Genomic DNA, 15,606 nt, shown 5'->3' with positions numbered 1-15,606 from the left:
AGCAGGGCACACAAGTCCTCAGGCCCCACCCAGCTTCCCAGCCACACTCCTGCTGCTCTTAACCCTGCACCTGCACCCCGTGCTCCATCATCTACCACCACAAACTTCCAATCCTGAAAAGGCCACACTGTCTTATGCCTCTGAACCTTTGCACATGCTGTACGTCTCTTTCTGCCATGCCTTTCCTCCCTCTTCCCTAAATTCAAGTTCATCCTTTAAAAACCAAAAGCCACCTCTTGCTGATTCGAGGACAACCCCAGGCAGAATTAGGCTAAGTCCCTCGGTGATGCTCTTCTTGAGATGCCCAGGCCCTTGCCCTATCATAGGATAACCAGCAATCCCCTAGGCTTCTGGTGTCTTACACAGCACTCAGGGAGGGTTCTGACTGTCAGCTCAATGATGGTGCCCTGCAGGAACTTTAAAGGGCAGGTGTCACATTCTGAGGTTTGCAAATGCTGGCGGGACCTCCCAGTGGCATTGCCTGGGAAACAGCTTGTATACAGCAGGAGGGAACGTGTCTTTTTGGGGAGTAGGATTTTATGACAGCACATAAATGGTAAGGGTTGATCAAGACTGGCTGAGGGTGGGAGCAGACATCTGGGGGTGCCACAGAAAAGGGACAGAGGAGGATGCTAAGAAGATGCAGTGGGAGGAGATGCGGAAGAGTCTTGGGGATGAGGTCAGGAAGGCTTAGGGAGACAGTTTCAGAAGAAGGGGCCAACTGCCAGAGAACTAAGAGGAAACTGCAAAAGGAGGATGATTTCATTCCCCTTGGTAAGCCACTTAGAAAACAGGCCTGATAAAGACAGTTACTGCTCTTTAGCCTGAGGGGCACTTAGGAATCTTGAGAGCTACCTGTGTTTCCCCATTGTTCTTTTTGGCTACACTGTATATGGGATTTTAGTTCCCTGACCAGGGATCAAACCTGAGCCGCCTGCAGTGTAAGCACGGAGTCTTAACCACCGGACTGCCACCAGGGAAGTCCTCCCTAAAACTCTTGTTACCTGTAGGTAGCCCTTCCCTAGCGCCCTGGCAGAGCTCAAGAGGAGTGAATGTGGTCTCTGGGGCTGGGTCCCACGGGGCAGCAGGAGCCTGGACTCGAATCCCATGCCAGCCCCTTCCCTGCCAGCATGTAACTGCAGCCCTAGCCCCCTAGTCTGAAAGAGGGACTCAAGGATTCTACCACTTGTACTGGAAGTTGTATCATATGAACAAGGAACCATGTTAACGGCAGAAAATATACTCTGGGTGCAAGTTTCTACATCTCAAGTCACACATCCCTAAAATATTGTAAATTAAATCAACTTTAAAGTTTTTCTGTTCACGCTCATTGATGACCTTTATTGTCTGGGGGAAGCAGATACCAAAGGTTTCTTTCGTCTAGAAAAGTTTTTAATGGTTGTTGAAGTTTGGTTTATAGGTACATGGGGGCTCATTATGCTAGTCTCTCTACTTCTGTCTATATCAGAACAGGTTCATAATAAAAAAAAAAAGTCTTTTAAAATTTTAGTGGAAATTTTAAAATTGAGAAAATGTATCTATTATTTTACTTTTCCCTGTGAGTTGAGAAAAGACTGCCTTTTCATTGCAACTGAGGGCAAGCCTCCATAATGCTTCTTCAAGGGAGCACAGTTTGAGGATCACCAAATTTCTAGAAGCTTTTCAACTGTAAAAGTCTTTATATCTAGGGACTTTCCTAATGGTCCAGTGGTTAAAACACTGCTCCCAATGCAGGGGGTCCTGGATCGATCCCTGGTCAGGAAACTGGAGCGCACATGCCACAACTAAAAGATCCCACACGCGGTGATGGAGATCCCACTTGCCGCAACAAGGACTCAGTGCCGCCAAATAAATAAACATTAATTTAAAAAGTCTTTATTTCTAGCCTCTGGCCCCAGGGCTAAGGGAGAGCAGAAACACAGATCACACATAACAAGGGGTTAAAAAGCAAAGCCGCCCCCCACCCCCCACAGGCCACAGGGGACTAGCCCCAGGTCCCAAATGAATTTCCATCCCAAAGACCACACTTAATGCTCAGAGTCAAGCCTCTCTTCTCCCAGACCTTGGACAGGCTGCTCCTTTTCCAGGCTCTTTCAGGAGAGAAATTTCTGCCTTCCTGGACCCCAAAGGAACTGGAAACAATCAAGCAGTCACCCTCCCCCCCGCCCCCCCACCTGTACTCAGCTTTCTCTAGAGCAAGTTCTCACACAATGCAAACGGGATAACACCATCCTTTGCAGGCCTAGGGTAAAGACAAGCAAGAGTGAAGGTGAAAGGCCCTAGGTGATGCCAATTCACGGCACTTCCCTTCCCCTCCTGGTGCCTTCTCTCTACTAATCAGACATAAAGGAGACCAGCCCTACAAAGGCAGGCTGGTTTTGCCCCTTGGTCTCCAAGGCATCACCTCCTCTCGCTGCTGAAGCCCTCCCTGGGCTGGCTTCCTCCCTCTGGACCCGCACCGCATGGCAGCCTCTCTAAGAAAAGTCACCAGCTGCCTCCAGGTCGCAACTCAGCCTCCGCAGGGCTGGGTGGTCACTGCCTCTGGAAAACCTTCTCCTTTCTGAGATATGGCTCTTCCTCCCTCATCTTCCTCCCAGGCCCCTTCTCAGTCCCGCTGCTGCCACTCCCCCTCTCCACGTGGCTGTAAGTGTCGGGTTTCTGTGGATGGAATCCTGGGAAACCGCCTCTGTTCTCTCCTGTTTCCTACGTGAGCTCATCAGTGTTCGTGGACTTAAACACCAGGTTCTGCCAGGTTCTGCTCCTGACGCCGTCCCACCTTTGATCTGCAGCCTGGACCTCCCAACACTCTAGAAACTCTTGATTCCCTCCAGTCCCAAACCCGCTCCTCCTCTAGTCTTCCCCACCTGATGAAGTAGCACACCCATGACTCAGGTGTTCAGGCCAAACCCCTGGGCGTCTTGCTTGAGTCCTGCCATTCCCTCTCCGCCCGCCCCACCCCCCGCCCCACGCCGCCCAACGGTCAGCAAGCCCTGCTGTTTCTGTCTCTAAATCTCTGGATCTGTCCCTCTGTCACCATTGCTGCTCCTTTAATCCACATCAAATCACTCCTCTGCATAGAAACCTTCGATGGCCTCCCAGGATACTCAGCGCTAAGCCAGCTTTTGGCCAGGACCTCAAGGCCCTGTGTGATTGGACCCTGCTCACCTCCTAGCTTGTCTGGTCCCACGTTCTCCTCCGCCCAGTTCACTCCGGGAATACGGGTCTTTCACGCAGCCAAAAAAGTCAGGGCCTCTCTTGTGCTGTTTCCTCTGCCTAGAATGTTCTCTCCCACCCCACAACTCACAGAGCCAGCTCATCTACTCCTTTAGGTCTCAACTTAAATGCCACCACCTCCAAGAAGCCTCTCCTGATCACCTCACCTAAAGCAGGCCCCTGTTACCCTCTATTTCACCCCTTGTTTTCTGTCCATCTCCCCCATCAGAATGTCAGCTCCCTGATGGCAGGAATTATAGATGCACAAAGCCTAGGATGCTGCCTGTTTACACGGTAAGTGTCCAATAACATTTGCTGAAAGGACAAAGGACCCAGTCACTGCCTAGGAATCCAGCAGTTCCCTATAAGTGCGAGGGGTTAACCTGAAGGGGAAACCGAGGCTCAGCCAGGACCTAACAACGGCCGCAGCTGGTGGGGAAGCTAACTTCCGGTTTCCCGGTTCCGTGGGACGGGCTGGGGCCCAGGCCAGAAGGCACCTCACCTCCCTTTTCCAGCGTGCCAGCCACTCGTCCCGCTTGCGCTTGCTGATGTAGTAGGGGTCCCCCGCCTGGAAGGTGAGCCGCGGCATGGGCCGCTGGCGGAGGCTGGACTCCCAGCCCAGGCCACCCCGCAGCCGGCCCCGGGAGCCCTAGGACAGAGACGACAGAGACAGACCGGCGTTAAGGTGGGCACGGACAGCCCCGCTGCAGGGTTTGTTCCTCCTGCAGGGGAAACCGAGGAGGCACTCACCTCGAACAGAACACAGGAGCTCTGACTCCTGGCCAGAGATGCCAGCCCTGTGAGTGCGGGCCAAGCCCGTGTCTGGGCTGGAGAAGTGAGGCACTGGGGGCGGGATGGGGGGCAGGACATAAACCGGGAGGGGAGGTGCTTGGTCTCAGAGGGGGACCAGCTGGCTGCCTCACTGGGGCCTTCCAACCTCCACACCCACTTCCTCTGCTCCTCACAGAGGGACAGGTAAAAGAAGGGGCCGGGGGCCACCTTGGGCTCCCCTCACACACACTCGCCACAGTCGGTCAGAGCGGTGGCTTTCTTCTCCTAGAATCAGGATCCACAGAGCCCCTGGGGGTTGAGGAAAACACTTGCCTCCATTTTCATGGATTCGATGTTGGTCTCCTTCTGTTCTTTGCCTGTGGAGAGGGAAGAACAAAGGGACTGTCGGCAGAGTTACAGGAGTGGCTCAGAGGCCTCACCTTGTGCCTGGGGTCCCTGCCGAGGGGATAGGGCTTCTCCAACCATGTAGTCATTCCTACGTCAAACCTGATGGCCCATCACGTGCCAGGCATCGTGCTGGCCCCAGGACTCAGAGCACAGCCAGGGCAGAAAAAGGACTGGGGCAGAGTTGGAGGCCCAAATCCAAAGGAACAACAGAAAAGCCAGGGCTGTGGTTTCTGGCCCACTGAGTATCTCAGGCACACGGAGGGGTCTGGAAATAGCCCCCTTAGCTGCTCCCAGTCAACAGAGCTCCCTTCCCAGAGGAGGGGCCAGACTGCACAGCCCTCCCTGGCCCTGGAAGGGAGCACTGACTTCTATGTGTGGGGTGCGGCAAAGATGCTATAGGGAGTGGGGGTGGACAGGGCAACTGTAGCAACACTCTGCTGAAACAACGTCGTCTCTTTGAGACTCAGTTTCCTCATCTGGAAAATAAAGATGCTGGAAATGGTATCTAAGGTGCTCCTGCAGTTCTCAATATTGTGTTTCTATCATGAATATCTGCCTCTGTACTCCATTCCCCACCCTATTTCAGATCCCCGAGTTCAGCCTTTATTCTAAAAGACTTGGATTCCAACTGTCTCCATGTGACCTCTGTAACCTCTCCCAGCCTTTTCCTCACTGAATGGAGGTACACAACCCTTCTAATGCTTTCGGAAGGCAGCATTTCCCTGCTCCGCTTCCCCGCTGTTCCTCAATGGGGCCTGATTCCAGTTCCTGGAAGAGTAGGCTCCCCTGGGGGCTGATGCCCCAGCAGCACGGTCTTTAAGGGTGGTGTGGGGGGGGGGGGGCAGTGATGATGACTTATCCGCTCCTGTCCTTCTCCAGGCCCCAAGCAAGAGAACAGCCACACTCCAGAATGTCCCTGCGCTCCCACCCTGGTCCTCTGCTTCTCTGGGTCCTCACCTCTCAAATGCCCTTCCCAGGCCCAGCACACCCCAAAGTCTGCAACCCTGGCCTGGCTGTGGGTTGGGTTAATTACGCCTTGGAGCTTCCTGCTGGAGGACGGGGGGGTGGGGGTGAGCCTCCTTTCACCTGGGCCCCAGAACGCCTTTGTCTGAAGCCAAGAGCATTGAGCTTGAGCCCAAAGCAGGAAGGTCACTAAGGCTGGCTCATGGTGGCTGGGGCGGGGTGGGGGTGTGTGTGTGAAGGGGAGACAAAGAGCCCAAAACGGAAAAAACAGCCCCTCCTGCATCTCCTGGCTCTGAGGCGGAAGCCAGCCGCAGCACTGAAGGGCTCTGAATCCGCAGCCCCTGAAGAGGATGTTTCTTTCCCCCTGCTCACGAGGGTGAGAGCTGGGGCTCCTGCCCTGGGCTTTGGCGACCTGGAGCCCCGGGGACCGGGATGCGGAGGGCAGGGCCAGCACCTGGGGGCGACTGGGAGCTGTGGACCCCGCGGTGCCAGCTGCCCCCAGGGCGCGGGGAGGAAGCGGGGGGCGCGTGCACTCGCCAAGGCTGTGTACACAGCAGGCCTTTTAAGGTATGTCTCACCGGACTTCTCTGTCTCTTTAGGCTCCCTCGTCTCACCACAGCCAGCTCCCCAACTGTCTCTCGGGCCTCCTGGAGCCCGGCTCCCCCTCCCACGGGCTCCGGCCCGCCCTCCTTCCCGGGGACGCCCCCTCCTCTCAGACCCCTGCGTTCCTCCCCGCGAGGCTCCGGGCTGCCAGGAGGGGGCGCCCGCTCTCGGATCACGCGGCAGCCCGGCGACCCCTGGGACCTTCCTTCGCGGACCCTCCGTGGCACTTGGTTTATGGGGAAGCATCGATACGTTAGAAGAAAGAAAGTCAGGGCTGAAGGAGTTGCAGAGATGACGGAGTACTTGTCCAGCCCTTCCACGGGGAAACTGAGGCCCGGGCAGCGGAGGGACGTACTGCCAGATTTCAGGGCTCCTGACTCCCAGGCCGGCCAGCTCATTTCACACGGCACACCTTGGTGCTCCCCCCTGCCTCGTTCCCCAGCCCCCGAGCTCCCCGAAACAGAATTACTTTTCCTCATGCGGGTTCCAGCTGGCTTCTTTCTGGAATTTTCTCCCTGACAGACTCTGCGCATGCCCACTTGAGTGACATCACACACACACACTTTCCAGCCCGGCCCAGCACAACAACAAACTGGGCTGCCTCAGAATGCGGCACTTGTCCTGAGTCAAGGGGGGTGAGCTGCTCTCTCGACACTCCCTCTGCAGTCCATCTGCTCCTGGCCCAGGTCCAGGGTCACAGGCTGGGCCAGGTGGCTGTGTGCCTTCCAGGGTGGCCCTGGCAGGCTTGGACATGACCCTGGGGCATCTCAGGTCCCGAGGGCAGGGGAGGCCAGGGTGCTTCTAACACTTACCTGTTGGTCTGAGGCTACACGCTATCAGGGGCCACCCGCAAATTCCCTTTAAAGTGAACCCACATCTCAACGACAGGGCTGAGGCCAGGCTGGCCTCAGAGGGCAGTCACGACCCCCAAAATATGTGTTCAGACTAAGCAGAGAGATTTGTGCTGACCCTGCTCTGGTCCTTTACTAGTTGTATAATCTCGGGTAACTTAACCTGTCTGAACCCTCAGTCTTCCCATCTGAAAAATGGGGATTAAAAAGGTCTTTCTCAGATGCTCACAAGGATTAAATAAGAGAATTACATAAAGAGCGGGGCTTCTCAAAGTTTAACATGCATCAAAATCATGAGGATTCCTTTCAAATGTAGATTCTGATTCAGTAGGTCTAGGGTGGGGCCTCAGATTCTGCATTTCTAACATTGCAGGTGATGCCAGGAGATGCTGCTGGTCCGTGGACCACTTGGAGTAGCAACGACATAGAACACTCAACACATAGTTAATATTCAGTAAAAAAAGAAAGCCACATTACCACTGTCACTATCATCATGACGGCCTTAGTGCTAGGAGTGCAGGAGCAGTTCCAAGGCCACCACCTGCCTGTCCAGGTGGCTCTTGTCCTTATTACTCATCATCTCCCCTGTTCCTCCTTTCTCCTGGCTGTGCTATCAGGATCTGGGGCTCCTACGTGCCGACAGGAGGGTGCCCAGGCCAAGACTGCCTTAAAGTCCTCCATTTTTCCTGTGTAGGAACTAATGAGAGAGGTTCCGGGAGAGACAGATGGGGCCCCTGAAAAGAGACCTGGAATGAGGGGAACCGAAAGGAGACCACAGCCAAGTCACTTCCTCCCTGGGGCCTCAGTCTCCTTCCTTCTTGGAACCAAGCAGCTGCAGAGCGTACTAGGCAGCTGACTGCTGGACAGGCGGCCGAGCCTCCAGTAGGCCACTGCCCACCCCTCTAGGTAACAGCTCACCAGTCTCAGCATCCAGGCAATTCACAGTGACCTTTAGGGACCCCAGCTCTGATCCCTGCCAGCATCCTCACTGCCTGAATAGCTGGGGCCACACAGGAATGCTCCAAGGCCAGACTTTGGAGATCAAGGACGCGTGGGATGTTTTTGCCCAGTGTACTTTGCACTAAGATTCTGAGAAGGATCCACTCAATGTGGAAAGTCCCAAACTCAGGAGGCACCCTGGAACCATCTCTCCTGGTCCCCTTCATGTCCCTGGCACTCATCCACAGCTCCCCAGATCCACTCTCCTCCCCTCGGCGCCTGCAGCAGCCTCCTAATCGCTCATCCTGCTTCCCAGCCCATGTTGCAGTCCAGGATCCAGATGGCAAAGGGATCTTTTCAAAAGGCAAAGTGGATCACGTCACCCTCTGAGAGGGCAACCTTGAAGCTGCGCTGGCCCCATCTGCCGTCCCCTTGTCGCACGCCCTTCTCCCTTCCTCCCCGCATTCCAGACTTGTGGGTTTCTGTCAGGTCCCTGGATACCCTGCTCCCTCCCACTTGTTCTCACCCCCTCCCGTCCTTTCCCTCCCCTGGCTCATCCTTCAGCTTAGGTGTAACAGCCCAGGCTGCCGGGGTTCCTCTGTTCTAGTTCCTCAGAGAACCACATTTATTTTCCCTTAGAGAACTGTGCATGTCTCATTAATGTCTGTCTCTCCAGTGGACTGTGAGGTCCTCCAGCGCAAGAGCCAGGTTTTTGCTCATGATGGTTTCACCAGATCCTGGCACACACCAACTGGGTGTTTAACAAGCCCCTGTCGACTGACTGAAGGAGTTGCTCCTGAGAACGGAACGGAGGTGGGGAAATCCCAAACCGAAAGCAAACGCTCACTGGTTAAGAGTAGCCTTGCAGTGCTTTTCCATCAGGCAGGAAGGGCTGCCCCGGCCCTGGGCGGCAGCTGGGTGCAGGTCAGGGTGGGGTCCCAGGAGCTTTCTACTCGGTGGGAAGGGCTGATGGGTTCCCCAGTTCTGCTCTCACACATCTAGCCTATGTAAGGGGAGGATGGCGTTTTCTCCCTCTCCTCCTGTTTCACGCCACTCAGGCCCCTTGGCCACTCCCACCACGTGTCAGGACACATCCCCGGAGTGCTGAGTTCAGGACCAGCCCCCACTGCAGGCCCCACTCCAGAACAGCAGGGGACGTGGGAAGGGCACGCAGACTCTGAAGCGAGAGACCAAGACGGAAAGAATTCTAGATCTGCCACTAACGGGCTTGGGGTCCATGAGCAAGTCACTTCATCTCATTAAGCCTCAATTTTTTTTCCACCTTAAGATGAGGATAATAATCCCTCTTGAAGAAGATTGTTTGGAAGAGTAACTAAAACAACAGATGCACAGTGAGTACCTCAGAAAGCGCTTTGCACATGATGGAAGCATGGTAAATATTAGTTGAAGAATAAATGAATGAAAGATATTTTTAAATAAATTTGGAAACCTCTTTTCTGGAGATGCTCTCTACCCTGCACGAATATTAGGCTTGGATGCATGCGAAATTAAGTTATGCCAATTAATCAATTGACTCACTTTATCATGTACACTTGGAAGGAAGACTTTCTGGAAATTAAAATGCACATATGCAAAACAACCTGGCAGGGCCCTGGGAGGATCCAATGTGATAACGTATGAGAAAGCGTTTCGTAAACTGTGAAGCCCTGTACACATGCTAGTTGTCCTCATTACCAACATGTTTACAGCTCTCTTGGCCCTGAAATCGCTGGCTTAACCTGAAAGAGAAAAGCGGGCAACTTTCCAGGACTCCGGGGCCAGGCCAGAAAGTCCCCAGAGGAAGAGGCCTGCGCTGGGCAGTGCTCGGCCCACCCCCACCTGTCCTTCCCCTCTCCGACTCTGTCATCGCCAAACTTCCGTCCCGTCCACTCAAGTATGGTGGGCTCAGGACATCCGCGCTGGGAAAGGCTGACTGCGCTCTTGACACCCACAAGCGCATCCGCCGCCCTCGAACACCCAGGCCGGGGGCTACCAACGCTGGATCCCGAAGAGCCGCACGTCTCGTGGAAGAGTAAGCAGGCCAGGCAAAGGCTGAGGGAAAGCGAGGCGTACAACCAGGCAATGGGGAGACAGCCATCACCCCAGTCCAGCAACCACTGGCATTCTGCAAACTCACTGTTGCCAGATCTAGCTTTTTTTTTTTTCCGTGGGAAGCCAAAACTCTAGAATTTTATGTGAAATGTCTTGATTTTTCAATACTGGCAACTAATTTTTTGAAATGTTTAAAATACTACAAGGGCCAAATACAATGTGTGCAGGCTGTATCCAGCCAGCAGCACAGCCTTGGCAAGCAGACCTTGGGCTACCACGCCCAGCCCGTGCCTCCTGGGTCCCGCCAGGCCCCGCGGGTCTAACCCTCAGGGGGCTCGTGGCCAGCCCAGCAGGGGCTGCCCCCCTTGTGCCCAGGACTTACCCTCTTCTGCAGGGGCTCCCCGGCCATCCTTGGGGGTGCAGCAGCCATTCTCCACGGCTCTGGAGGCTTCGGGCGGGGTCTCAGCTGCACCCTCTCCCTCTGCTGGGGCCCCGCCCTTCTGTCCCCCAGCGGGGCTCCCCTCCTCTGGCTGGGGTTCACTCCGCTTCTCCAAGTCCCCGTTGGGTAACAGCTCTGAGGGGCCTGAGTCTTGGGCCATGGACGGGGACTTGGAGGCGACGGCGGGGTCCTTCGGTGTGTCACTGCTTTCCACCTGGAAGGATAAGCAGGAGGGGAGCATTAGACCAGGGGTCTTAGCCCCTTTGGCATCACCGACCCATCTGAGATTCTGGTGAAAATTATATACCCTCTGTCCAGAAAACTGCGTTCACGTCAATGTTTATGCAGACAAATAAATACACTCACAGCTCTTCTCTCAGATTCAAGGGGTTCATGGGCCTGAGCCCCGGAAGTCAAGAGGTCTGTGGACTCCAGTCAAGAAAACTGGAGAAGAACACAAGCAGGTCTGACAGCCTGGTTCCACTGTAAGCTGCACCCCAGCCCACGCCACCCTCACTCACTGAGGTGACAGAGGGTCCCGGCGTCTTCTCTGTGGCCCCTACTGAAGACAGATGCTCCTCACACTCTCCCTCCTTCAAGCCAGGACCCTCCTCAGAAGACTCTAGTCACCCTGGCTGATATGACTTCTGTGTCAAAGCCCCCCTGGCTGTCCTCTTGGCCTCTCGAGCTGCTGCCTGACCGAGTGGAGTGTGACGGTGAAAGGGGGCTGAGCCCCAAAGCCTAGCACCGTTCCTTCCCTCAGCTGTGGCCCCACAGCCTCTCCCAGGCCCTCAGACGCCGGGAGAGCCGAGGCCCCCGCCAGCAACCCACAGTCTCTGCAGCAACCCTCCCTAGCACGTTGCGCCAGGCTCCCCTCGAAGAGGAAGTGTCTTGCTTTGTCCCCAAGAGCTTCAGAGCTGAGCCTGCTACAAGAATCACATCGACAGTCGGCATAACCGTCCTTCGTAAGCGTCCCTGCACGGTGGGCGAAGCCTTCTCGCCCGTGAGCCCCTCAGAACCACTCGACCTCCCTGCGGAGGCGCTCGGAGACTTCCGTGATTAGCTTGAAGCCACACACTTTGTGCGACTCGGTCCTTGGCCATCGGGGGGCGGGTAGGCCAGGACGTCTCAGGAGGAACCAAGGTGTCCTCGTGGGGCTGGAGAGACGGGAGTGCCCTGTGCCTGGCGCTCGTCCACACCCGCGGGCACCCCTGAGGAACAGCTGCCCGGAGAAGGGCTGGCGCGGCACCGGCTCAGCAAACACCTCGGGGAGGTGCTGCTCAAGAGGGCGCCTCAGGCTCCCCACCTGTAAGGTGAGAGGACCAGGGTAGGAGGAGGGTTTCCTTCTTTTTAAGGTTTTTTTTTTCTATTTATGAAAGTCTATTATTATAAAAACTCGGGGGGTGGTGGGATGAATTGGGGGATTGGGATTGACCTAGCTACACTATTGCTACTATATATAAAATAGATAACGAATGAGAACCTGCTGTATAGCACAGGGGACTCTACTCAGTGCTCTGTGGTGACCTAAATGAGAAGGAAATCCCCAAAAGAGGGGATGTATGTATACGTACAGCTGATTCACTTTGCTGTACAGTATAAACTAACACAATATCGTAAAGCAACTATACTCCAATAAAAAAAAGAAAAAAAAAATTCAAACCACACAAAAATGGGTAGTATTAAAAGGTTAAAGCTCCTATTTCAATTCCGTACCTCCAAAATCACTCCCCACAGGTGAACCATCGCTAACAGTTTGGCGAGTATCTTTTCTCGACTTTTTTTTTTTTGCATCTACAATCATGTGTAAGTTACATGTTTGTACACATGTATTTACACACACATCCGGATCCAGATTTTTTTTTTTCCCCTAAGAAGGGATGATACGACGTATCCTGTTCTCACTTTTCCACCCAGCAAGCACGCGGGCAGCTCTCCACGCCGGCGGTTGTGGGTCCCGCGCCTCCCGTCTCAGCTGCTCAGCATGCTACTGGATGGATGTGTCTTCATTTATTCAATGCAGTGAGCCCCCTGCCTTTACAGCTCTGGGCACCTGTGGCTTTCTGTAGGCCAGAGCCCCACCCGTGGACTGGCCAGGGGAGAGGGCCTGCCCACCCAAGGGTGAGTAGATCCTGCCAAATTCCCTCCGGAGAGCTGTACCCCTGCAGCGCCCCCCAGAGCCTGAGAGAGCACTGGTTTCCCCAGAGCCTCCCTGCAAGGCCCCACAATCTCCAAGGCTGCTTCTCCTCCAAGGAGGTACCATCTCAACTCTGAGCCCGCTGCTGTATGGTGAGGAAACCCCAGAGGTGGCAAAGAGGGACGAGGGCCTTGGAACAAAAGTAACAGAAATAAAAATCTGAGTCCGCGCTGGGTGAGCTCCCCACACAGAGCGGCCTGAGGGCGAGCAGGCTGCTTTCTCCGGGCTGCGTGGGGGCGGCTGGGGCGGCGTGGGGCGGGCCTGCTTCCAGGAAGAAAACCTCCCACGGAAAGCTACAGCAGCGGCGGTGGGGGGCTGCAGCTAGAGGAAGAGGAGGCCTCTGGCCTCTGCGGGGAGGGAGACTCCTCCACTCGGCTTGGGCACTCGGGGCGGAAGCCAGCAGGGCCAGGCGGCCGAGCCCAGGACGGCCAGGGGAAGGGCAGGCCCTGTCTCTCTCCTCCGCTGCCGTCCCCATGTGTCAGGACCCGCACCCTCTGTCCGGGCCTCAGCAGGTCTTTCCCACCGCCCTGCTCACGCCGGCGGGCGCCCTGGCCTAGAACTCCCCTCCCTGGGTAAATCCTCTCACGCCTCAAGGCTCCCGTGTGTGAGAAAGTCAGGGGGCCCAGGCAACCTGGAGAGCAGACCCGCCGGGGCCCCCACGGCCACCTCCGCTCCGGCTGTGCCAGCAGCACCGGGCGCCAGAGGTGGCACTCCCAGCGAGGAGGGCGCGGGGGTCCCGCGGGCCAACGCGGGCTGAGAAGGTTGGGTCAGCGCCGATCTCTTACCATGGCCGTGTCCTCCTTTCCTCTAGCCACTGCTTCCCCACAGACACCTCAAGCTGGGGCAGGCTCCCAGCCCCACAAACTGCTCAGACAACTCCTCTGTCACTCACTTCCTGCCCGGGGACCACACAGCCTCTTCTCACCCTGGGACTCACTTCCTGTTGACTGCCAGCTCCAGAGCACAGAGACCCAGGAGTACCTGCTCCGAGACCCCACCTGGCCCCAGGGTCCGGACCCACCCCGCTCGGGCACCCCTCCCAGGCCTGCCCTGGAGGGCCCCAGTCTGCCGCAGCGTGAGACACACCATCCTTCCAGGGCTGCGCGGACGAGGGGTAGGGGAGCCCTCTGCACAGCTCCAGCTCCGGGGGTAGCTCAGCGGGCTGAAATCCACCCGGATCTCACCAGTGCCCCCCTCCTCTCTTCCCGACCAGCCCATCCTCCATTGCCCGCCCTCACTGGTCCTGGAGGAGCCTGAGTCAACCAGAGCTCTGGGCTTGGGGGAGCTGCTTACTCTTGCCACGGTCAACGGCTGATCCATCTTACCCATCAAGAACCGCCCCCCGCCCCACACACACAGCTAGCAGTGGCCCCCCACGGGCCCTCTCTCTGGGGTTCAGGGTAACTGGGCAAGTCAAATCCACCCAGAAGAAACCACTGAGAGGAAGGAAGGAGGTCCACAGGCAAATGGACTGAAGCGACTAAATCTCCAAGGACGAGCTGGGTGCTCCCTACAAGGGCATCTCAGGTGAGAAGAGCAGACCTGGAAGCCACTAGGAGCGGCCACCCCAGCCAGGCCTGTGCCCTCCTTCCCAACCCCCCCCCGCCCCCCATAACTAGCTTGTGGCCTCCTGGAGGCAGGGACTTGCTTTATTAGGTTAGACGCGGGGTGGAGTAGGGTACCCGGCAGGTGTTCAATATTCATAATTGATTCCTTAATGCCAAAGACCAGCGTAGGAGCGAGAGCATCCAGTTCACACGTCTAGCGGGAGTGTCAACTTTGCTGCATGTCAGGGGTAACTGTTCAAAATCCTGTTTTTGTTTGCTTTTATTCTTTCCAGTTGCCTTGAGAGGAGACACAGCACACCCTGAGACCCTCATTCTTCCCGTGGCGGGAGGTGTCGCAGCAGAGGCCCCTGGTCCTTATAGAAGGTACCACCAGCAGCTATAGGTGCAGCTATAGGTGACCACTTCCACTTCCTCTGCTTCTCACCTGTGGGGGTGGGGGAAGGGGGCAGGCGTGCTGGCAGAATGGCAGTGGCGGCCATGGGCCCCCTCACGTCTCCTCCCTTGGGTGGGTGGACACAACAGATGTGAGTCAAGCTCGACCCCATCACCCACGGTGCACCTACCCCCGCCCAGTGTGCCTCGCCCTGGGTCTTCAAACCCTGCCCACCCCCTCCTGGAGCCCCTCAGAGCGCGCTGATCTTTGCCTTCCCTCCTGGCAAGGCCCCTGCACCCCAGGGAAATGCCTCCTGCTTCTCTGTTGCCCAGCTGCTCCTCAGGCCTCTCCAGTGGAGAACTCCTTATTCCAAGCCGTGAAGGCAGTGGTTCTCAACTGGGGGCGATTTTGCCCCCCAGAGGACATTTGGCAATGTATCGGAGACATTTTTGGTCCCCACACGGTGGGCGGACGGTGGCTTCTGATGGGTAGGGGCCTGGGATGCTGCTAAACACCGTACACGATACAGGACGGCCCCCCCCCCCGCCCCCCGCCCCAAGTTATGCAGCCCCAAGTGTGGATGGTGCCGTTGTTGAAAAGCCCTGGGCTGAGGACAGGGGCACGGATCAAGGACTTTTCCTAAGGACCATTTTTTAAAAACTTTTTAAAATTGTGGTAAAATATATGTAACATAAAATCCACCATTTTAACCATTTTCAAGTGTACAATTCAGTGAAATTAAGTACCTTCACGTTGCTGTACAACCACCACCGCCATCCATCTTGAAAACGCTTTCATCATCCCAAACTGAAACTCTGTACCCATTAAACAAATCTCCCCATCCCCCCCCCCCCCCCCCCCCCCCCCCGTCAGCCCCTGGCAACCACTATTCTACTTTCTGTCTTCTAAGGAACATTTTAAAGTCTGTCTGTTCGTCTGTCTGTCTGTCTCTCTCTCTCACTCACACACACACACACACACACACACACACACATGCACAACCCTGGAAGGTATTTATGCCAGGCCCTGGTCTTTGGAATCCTCAGCCTGGCCCCCAATACCCCCAAAGCCCCTGTGGAGCCTGGCCCTGAAGTCCACCCAGCGTTCACTCCCATCCCCCAGCCCACCACACACCACGTTTGTTTACAAAGCACTTTCACACCCTATCTCGTTAGAGCACTCCTCACGTGGTACCTAATTGTTTGTTTACTGTGTGTCTCCCTCCTAGA

At 55.9% G+C, this 15,606-nt stretch overlaps 1 protein-coding gene across 1 annotated transcript in view; it reads right to left on the bottom strand.

Moving 5' to 3' along the window:
• DNMT3A (DNA methyltransferase 3 alpha) overlaps window positions 1–15,606 on the bottom strand; it is a 102,793-nt gene that overhangs the window by 38,744 nt on the left and 48,443 nt on the right. The window contains exons 5-7 of the mRNA XM_057740808.1: window positions 10,183–10,453; window positions 4,318–4,361; window positions 3,716–3,862 (exon numbers count right to left, since the gene is read on the bottom strand). Coding sequence (XP_057596791.1) covers window positions 3,716–3,862; window positions 4,318–4,361; window positions 10,183–10,453 — 462 coding nt within the window. The remainder of the gene's footprint in view (window positions 1–3,715; window positions 3,863–4,317; window positions 4,362–10,182; window positions 10,454–15,606) is intronic.

Source organism: Hippopotamus amphibius, chromosome 7 (assembly GCF_030028045.1).
Source record: "Hippopotamus amphibius kiboko isolate mHipAmp2 chromosome 7, mHipAmp2.hap2, whole genome shotgun sequence".
Classification (NCBI taxonomy): Eukaryota; Metazoa; Chordata; class Mammalia; order Artiodactyla; family Hippopotamidae; genus Hippopotamus; species Hippopotamus amphibius.
This window is presented reverse-complemented; position numbering and strand designations above follow the sequence as displayed.